Source organism: Pinus tabuliformis, chromosome Q (assembly GCF_031772625.1).
Source record: "Pinus tabuliformis cultivar Carrire ecotype Pingquan chromosome Q, CPIR1, whole genome shotgun sequence".
NCBI classification, from domain to species: domain Eukaryota; kingdom Viridiplantae; phylum Streptophyta; class Pinopsida; order Pinales; family Pinaceae; genus Pinus; species Pinus tabuliformis.
Window position 1 is genome coordinate 555,250,790 of NC_142296.1, and position 9,109 is coordinate 555,259,898.

A 9,109-nucleotide genomic window follows, 5' to 3' on the forward strand; every position below is an offset into this window, starting at 1 on the left:
GAAGGAATATCTGCGGTACTTGGTCAAGTGGAAGAACCGTCTGATTGAGGACAGTTCGTGGCTCGACGCAACGCAGATACAGAAAACAGGTTATTCTGTCGACGACCTCATGGAACGGAGCCATGAATTTTTGCCACCCCGGAAGCCTGATGCAGGAGCATCCAGCTCCGAGGAGACAGAAGGCGGTTCACTGTCTCGAAAAAAAAAAACCGAAGATTTCACGTATTGTTGGACAGGTTATTAAACTTGTTATTTTTATTGTTATTTGCTTCATTTTCCAGAAATCCGTTAAAGAGAGTAGGATTAAGGTTATGAACTGTTTTAGTTTAGAAAATAATTAGCAGTTGGTTATTCTCCTTTTACAAAAAAAGAACTGACTAACAGTTGGACAGATTCTGGTTGAACAGTTCAACCAAAAGCAAGAAATTGTTACACCTTGCAGGCATTTAAACAGAGAGAAAATAAATTGAAGGGGGTCGAATCTCCAGTAAGAAAAAACAAATAGAATGACAGTTTGTCTGTAATAAAATAAATCATTTGCCAATTTAAATTCATTGCAAACTATCTCATACATCGAGTTCCTGTGTTCGTTCATAATTATTTACTGATGAGTAGAGATGCATTTGTAAACGATAGAACAACGAACTGTATTTATTCCAACAGGGTCTACACAAGCCGAAAGGGAGGAACATAGCACACAAGGAACCACTTCCAGCGAAAGGGAAAAGGAGATCCAGTCATCATACAAACAGTCACCAACGAATTTCCAGGTAAAGCATACGATTCCATAGACCCATTTGAAAAATAATACAAGTACTTAAAAGCAAACAAGAAATGTTTTATTCGATTAACCTGTACATCCACTGTCCATTTACAAGCAAAGAGTGCACATCAGGGTTTCTGAGCCAGGCAGTCAGTGCTCACATAACAGTTAGCTTTTAAAACCATTCAACCTAAAATATAACATACAAAGGACTATTCGTACCATGGAGTGACAGAGAAGTTTGGACCCAACAATAAACCAAGTGATTGTAATTACAAAGGGAGCGAGAACCTGGACCAAAAAAACCCCATCACAAAGCTAATGATAGATTCGTGGTCGGAACGACCCTACCCGGTTGTTTGAATCTGGCTGGTTTTTTTTCCTGAAAATGGCAGAGAGCAAACCCTCGGCGACCAGTAACTTTTGAGTAACCTGCACAACAGAGGGGGAAGCGGGTTAGCAGTTGGAAGCGTGGAAACCTGAAGGAGAAGACAAAGTAATACTGAAACAAAACGAAACCACAACGTATTAGCGTTTACCTGTGACTGAAGAGGCGGCGTTGCGAGTGAAGGCCGGAACCGACAGCCAGAACCTAAGAACCAGGAGCGGATACATAAGAGCCTGTGGAAAATGCAGAGCAAGTTGTAGCATAGAACGTTAACTTACCTCGGATGCGAAAAAAGGGCGAATGAACCAAGCCATGAGCGTGGAGCCGAAGGACCGTCCTGTTGCAACCAAAAAGAACAGTTACAAACCAGAGAAACGAATCCATAAGCCATTACAGTCCAGAACAACAGAGTCAATTTAATTCGGCTACAGCAACAATCATACCATAAGCATAGAGCAGGGAACCGACAGTGTTGTCGTTCTCAGGGAAAAACCCATCGCACAGACAGGAAGATCTGGAAGGCATCAACATACCCCGGCAGAGCAGAATGGAGGGCCGCAGCACAATGAACGAAAGAAAATGACCACAGAACGAGGATAGGGTTGTCAAAAGGCGGGAGCGACCAGATCGAGGAGAGCGACAGATGGCACTCAATGACGGGCGAAAAGGGACAGTATTAACTGCATAAAATTGCAAAGTGGATCCAATCCACGGACCTCTGAAGCGTATTTAATATAGCCGCACAACAAATGTAACATGTGAAATAAACCATAGTTTAAAAAAAAGAAGAGATAAGCAGGACCTGTAACCTAGCACGGTTACCAACTATAGTTTAAAAAAAAAAAGAGATAAGCAGGACCTGTAACCTAGCACGGTTACCAACTAGGGTCGAATTAATATTACACGCAGTTAAATTAACATTACGCATAGTTGGAGGGCTGGGCCATCATAGAAATTCATGCCGAGCAAGCATGAACCATTTGAACCCATCACATGCCTGTGCTGCCAGACGGCTTTCCTCCCAGGCGATGCATCTAATTAGAAATGATAGTATCGAAACTCATGCCGACTCATGCGTGAAACATTGAACCCATCACATGCCTGTCCTGGCGGACGGCCTTCCTCCAAGGCGATGCATATTTATCAGGCCAATCAATATTTATAAGTCTATGGAGCCATAAAATACATTGGGCAGTATAGGTTTACAGTTGGATTTAAACGGATAAATTATTTAGCTGTGGGTATATATAATTGTGGGCATAAATTATTTTACCTGGATTCCAGCCATCTTTTATTTTCCAGATAATTCCTCCCTCTCTGACACCATTAATAATTCTATAGATTTGTAAATATGCTTTACGTTCATTAATACATATTTATCAATTTATACGCCCATTAATATCGAACTGTGTATATATCTTTACTTTAATCTGACCTCAGCATATACCGCTCCCGCGGATCAATAGGCATATATAGTGGAAAATATTTGTTGCTTTCCTCCCATGATATCACATAAGTCATCACATCCTTTTCCAATGATTAAAAATATCGTGAACCGATTGAACCGGACACAAAACTCTTGCCCAAAGGTTGGAATCTTTAACTTAACGTGAAGTTTCACGCCACTCTGGTTCAAATTTTTAAATACCACACTACGTAATCCTTGAAAATGACGGAGATTTAGAGCCCCATACTTAAGTCAGTACGGATATGAATGCAATACCGAAATCAACTTGCAGTCTGTGCACTGGTCAAGAACAATGGCATTGATTGATTTTCAGTTCCCCGTAAACCTTATTGAGTAGAGATGGGTGGCCATAGTTGCAATTTGCAAAATCTCCTTCACTTGTAACTAGACAAATTCCCATTTGGTATATATATATATATATATATTTTTGTATTTGTTTCTTCCCATTGCACTCTGTACTGCAATCCGTTCTGTTTCTTCTAATTCCATTATAATCCATACCTGTAGTCTTGTAGAATCGAAAATATGACTTCAATTACCAAGCTGTTAACATGGCGATTTGTCATTCTGCTCTCTGTTTTGATATGGAACCGAGGTTTTCTAAAGGGAGATGCGGCGCAAGTCTTCTCACTGCAGCTCAATTCCATTGTCAAGCCCACTGATTCATTCTCTTTGCTGTCTGGGAACGGTACATTCGCAGCTGGCTTTATACACGCAGGCGCCGGAGCCTACGCCTTTGGGATTTGGTACGCTGTCATTCCTAATTACACAGTTGTGTGGATTGCTAACAGAGATCAGCTTGTAGATAGAAATTCTTCTCTGGTTCTCACCCAGAATGGGAACTTGGTTCTATCTAGTTCAAACGGAACCGTGGCCTGGGCCACAAATACCAGTGGCAATGGAGTAGAGAAGGCCGTGTTGCAAGAAAATGGAACTTTGGCGCTCTTGGCGTCCAGCGGCGAACCTGTTTGGGAAAGTTATCGGTCTCTGACGGATACTTTTCTGCCTATGCAGCAATTCCGAAAGGAAATTCCTTTGGTATCTAATAAAAATGAGAGTACCTACTCTTCTGGCAACTATAAGCTCTCTTTCAATAGTGATAACAGACTTTCATTAACATACACTGGAGAAACAGTAACAAGCTCGAATGAATATTGGGTGGATCTCAATTCTACAGATGCAACATTGCAGTATGAGCTTACTGGTGGTGGAGGCGATCTGATTGTTGTCAGTGGAGGCCTAAGCACAACTGGTGTTATCTTTATAAGCGATGGGCTTAATTTCATGACATCCGACTCCGGAGAAGGCCATCTGAGGAGACTCACCCTGGGTAGTGATGGAAATTTAAGAGTTTATTATTGGGATCAGAATTTCTCCAGATGGAGTATCGTTTGGAGGGCAATTCAACAGCAGTGCAAAATCTATGGTATGTGTGGACCCAATGCTATTTGTGTAGACAGTCTTGATGATACTCATTCTTGCATATGCCCTCCGGGTTTTCACCCCAAAAGTAGCAATGATACGTCGCTTTCTCTGGGCTGTGACCCAAATATTGCTCTCTTGAACTGTACTAGTACAAATGTTCAGAGTTATAAATTCATAAGCATGGGGTTTGTGAATTATCCAGGCCACGATCTGTTACAATTGAGTTCTGTGACATTGAAGGACTGCGAAACTGCTTGTCTCAACAACTGCAGCTGTGTTGGCTTCTACTACAAATACGATGAGCACGTTATATGGCAAGTTCCGGGCGTTCAGAATTGCTTCCTGAAAGACAAGCTCTTGAGTGGTTATCAATCTCCTGATGCCGGTAGAATGTTCATCAAAGTTCTTCTTGAATCTGCACAAAATGGCACCAATTTCATAAACTTCATGAACCAAAATTGCTTGCCTGGTGTCCAACTGAACTACCCAAAGTTGGTCATCGGATCTCGGCAAATTGTTCGTTTGGTTTCAGTCAGCACTTCGATCTTCATTCTGGAAATCATTATAGGAACAGCTGCGGCCTATTTTCTTATGGCAAAGTACATGGTACTGCGTGAAGCCCGACGTTACAGCCTTGAGATCTTATCTGGTCGGCCGAAGAAATTTACATATGCAGAACTAGAAGTGGCCACCGATAACTTTAGCAATGTCCTTGGAAAGGGAGGTTACGGGACGGTCTATAAGGGTTACCTTCGTGACCAGACACCGGTAGCAGTAAAGAGAATAGATAGAATTTCTGAAGGAGAAGAAAAGTTTTGGGCAGAAGTGACAATTATATGCACGATTCATCACTTGAACTTGGTGCGAACGAGAGGATTCTGCGCACAAGGAGAACACAGGCTGCTCGTCTATGAATACGTTCCCAACGGTTCCCTGGACACCCATCTTTTCTCTGCCAACACCCAGCTGGACTGGAAGAAGCGATACCAGATAGCATTAGGGACGGGCAGAGGTATAGCATATTTGCACGACGAGTGCCAGGAATGGATCCTGCACTGCGACATAAAGCCACAGAACGTACTCCTTGACGACAATTTCTGCCCCAAGGTCTCTGATTTTGGAGTTTCCAAGCTGTTCAACCGAGAGACGGCGCTCTCCGTCTCTACAATTCGAGGGACTCGCGGGTATTTGGCGCCGGAATGGATGAAACTCGTTCAACCCATAACGGCAAAAGCAGATGTGTATAGCTTTGGAATGGTACTTCTGGAAATAGTCAGCGGGCGCCCGAATTTCCAGATCTCAAAAGCTGCGTTGGATGAGGAGGAGGGCATGCGGTGGTGTTTTCCGATGTGGGCTCACAAGCTGGTGATGGAGGGGAAGTTGAAAGAGGTGGTGGATAGCAGAATTGTGGAGGATCCAGGGATCCGGTGGGATGAGGTGGAAAGGGTGATGAAGACAGCGTTCTGGTGTATTCAGACTGAACCTTCTCTTAGGCCTTCCATGGGTAAAGTTGTCCAAATGCTGGCAGGGAATGTCTCCATCGAAGAACCCAAGGGCTTGAATTTCTTCCCCTTTCTTCAAGACATATCAGCGCCCTTCCCTCCTCCCTGGATTCATAGCTAGGATTTTCTCCTTTTGGTCATTTCCTCAAAAAACTAGGTTTACACCTGGTAATTATTTTCCTGTATAAATATTTCTGGAAGTATACGAGCACCACTCTAGGTTTTTTGGGCAAAATTATTTAAATTGTCTTTCAATGGTAATTTTTGAAAATTTTTGAATAAGTGAAAATATTTTTCTTCTATTTTTCCTACATATAATTATTAATAAAAAATGTGTTTATCATTTTAATCATAATTTTTTTTTAAAGTTTTGGGCGGTACTATATCATCATCATGTCCAATATATTATTTAAATTAGAGAAATAGAACCAATAACTTTATATCAAAGAATGACCCCATATATTTATATTTTTAAATATATAAATAAATTCAATATTTTTAAATATTTAAATTCAAAATTTTAATAATTTGTATTCCAATTAAATTAATAAAAAAAATCTAAAAATTTAAAAATTTTAAACAAATTAAATTTTCGACCCAAAAAGTTGATTTTTACATTTATTTTTGTGCAAGTGGATAGTTGTTAGTAAGTTATTTGATTCTTCATATTTTCTTCCGCTGAACTTACCCCTTGGTGAGCCACGTGCCTTGGTGTAGGATTTGGCTTACTTTGACAACCCAATATAGTTGGACCCTCTATTGGCGAGTGCTCTTAATATGTGTGTCCACTATTTGATTAATTGTTCCGTGTTCAATGCAACCTAGATTGACCTTTGTCGATGTCAGTTGCTTTGTGATTTATGATGTGTCTAATAATGGTCAAAAGAAGTCCACATTGAACACTTGGTGTAGGCCAAGGAATGGATGGATACTTAGCTCAAAAGCATTATCATCGATAGCCTTGGTGATGGTGTAAGGTCCATAGCAGAATGGTTGTAGCCTGGGTGATGGTGTAAGGTCCATAACAGAATGGTTGAAGCCTCTGATGGGTCCCTACAAGGCATTTTTTGAACAAATATAACCAAATCTTGTCTCCCACTTGAAACTTGTGTGGCACCTGGTGATGATCATGGCATTTTTATACTTAGCATTAGATTTCTGCAAGAAATCATGGATGTATTAGTGAATGTGTCGAATTCATTCAATGAACTTGCTAGCTTTCAGCTTCAGATTAAGCATGTGTAGATTCTGCCTCGGTAGTTACAAGGGGTAGTGCGACATCAATGGGACTTAATGGTTGAAATCCCAAGCCTACTTAAAAGGGGTTGTGGCTAGTTGAGCTATGGAGAGTTCTATTGTATCTGTGCTTAAATAAGGGAGACTCTCATCCCATGTGCATGGATGCTTGGAGTTATACATGCACAAAATGTGCATGATCATCCTATTCATGGCCTTTGTATTACCATTAGTGTGGGGGTGGAAGGGAATTGATTTGGTGAGTTTGGTGTCCAACATTGACTAGAGGCTCAACCATAATGTGCTTAGGAACCTACTATCCTGATGTGATATGATGGTTTACGAGATCCAAAAAAGTAGCCACACCTATTCAAAGAAGAGCTTCACAATGGATTTTGTTGTGATATTCTTTTTGCGGGTAGACAAGACGGTTATCTTAGAAAATATATCAATGACCAAAAACACATAATCATTACCATGCTTGGTAGAAGGAAGGCCAAAAATATAGTCCATCAAGATGGATTCCCAAGGGTGGTTAGGAGTAGGTAGAGGGGTGTATGATCGTTGCTTCTTAATGGTTGGTTTGGCAATGTCACAAAGGGTTTACGGCCTAATATACTTTCAAACCTTATGTTATTGTTGTGCCCTTACAAGCCCACTATTGTTATTGTTGTGCCCTTACAAGCCCACTATTGTTATTGTTGTGCCCTTACATTATTATTGTTATTTAGGCTCTGATTATATTGTGATCCCTTAGACTCCTATATATACAAAGGATGTATAGTCATACAAGAATTGTTCATTTATGTAATGTAAAGTAGGTTCCCCCTCAAAGAGGATAATTTTTAAGTCGTTGATCTATATATTTGTGAGCTAGTTGCATAACATTTGGTATTAGAGATTTGGATTTTAGGGTTTCATTGCTTCAAACAGGTCATCGTGGAATTTTCACTATAATTTTTTTTATACAAAGATTCAGAAGTTGAATTTGCAACCCTATGGAGTCGAAATCTTGGTGAACTTCATGTCAGAATCTCACATCTTAGTTCACTATATTGTATGAGATATGGGCTGAACAAGTTAGGGTTTTTTCATGCTCCAGAATTCAGTCTCAAACAAGTGAGCTAGGGAAAATCATCATAACTTTCATTTCTGGCATCGACTTTGAATATTGTAAAAAGTCGCTGAAAGTGAACAGGCTATAGTTTCTTCTACAGTAATTTCATGGTTGAATGTTGAAATAACAACACGTGTCATCCCGTACAACTTCGCTCTATTAAACCCATCCATAATCAGGCCATCGTTGGATATCTAACATAACTATATATTGAATAATCCAATATTGGTATGATCTGTAGCATTGGAAATAAGATCATTGGGATACCACAAGACCAAATTTCAGTCCTTGGAAATTCTAAATTATAGAGATGCAACAATTGCAATATCGATCTCCAAAAAAACAAGAAAAATGTGTGCATTTTTTAAATTTTGTTTGAAAACTCAGTTTGAAGTGATTCAAAGGGCATATTGAAGCATCGATATAAGTGTTTGGTTGTAAAATTCCTCCAAAACAAAAGAATTATACATCCATTAAGCCCTAAGAAAGCTCTACTATGACGCATGAAGAGGAAGAATTACAACATGATAAGTCAAAATTACTCGACCAAGTGCAACAAATTTCGCTCTCACAAGGAGCAACCAAAGATGACATGGATGTTTTAAAATTTGACATGGAAGGTTTGAAGGATGGCATGGAAGCTAAGATGGATGATTTGAAAGCAGATAGGAAAGGTTTAAAGCAAGTTTTGACAAAGTTGTTTCCAGAAATATTTCCCAATGGTGACAAGGTAATCCATGAAAATCATGATGGGGACAATATGAGGAAGTTTAAGAACCACTTCATTCGAAAGATATATATGAGGAAGTTTGATGACAAGGATCTGGTAACATGGATACTACAGATGGAGAAATATTTTGATATACTCGATGTGCAACCCTCATAAAAGGTACATATTGCATCTTCATATTTAGAACCCAATCAGTTTGTATAGTATAAATGGCTTCGTTATCATAAACCACTTGTCACCTGGTCAATTTTTATGGAGGAAATGATAGCACATTATGAATATACAAAGAGAAACACCTTCTTTTTCCAATTGATAAATCTCAAACAAAAGTGTTCATGGCAGAGCACATTGAAGGCTTCCAAAAATTGAATATTAGGGTAATCGATCTTCCAAAGGAGAATAGGATTGATGTCTTCATAGGGACTTTAAAAGATAACATCCAACATGAAGTTTTCATTTAGGAATTTAATTCATTGGAGA

The 9,109-nt window shown here is 39.7% G+C and overlaps 1 protein-coding gene across 1 annotated transcript; it reads left to right on the forward strand.

The window, feature by feature from the left end:
- Positions 1-3,144: 3,144 nt before the first annotated feature.
- Positions 3,145-5,672, forward strand: LOC149220649 (G-type lectin S-receptor-like serine/threonine-protein kinase At5g24080). Its single transcript, XM_089387155.1, has one exon. It carries the CDS (start codon positions 3,145-3,147, stop codon positions 5,665-5,667), a length of 2,523 nt encoding a protein of 840 aa, XP_089243281.1. The 3' UTR covers positions 5,668-5,672.
- Positions 5,673-9,109: the final 3,437 nt, after the last annotated feature.

What these genes read in the sequence shown, in the direction of transcription:
- LOC149220649 (XM_089387155.1), top strand. Translation starts at nt 3,145, where the DNA reads ATGACTTCAATTACCAAGCTGTTAACATGGCGATTTGTCATTCTGCTC.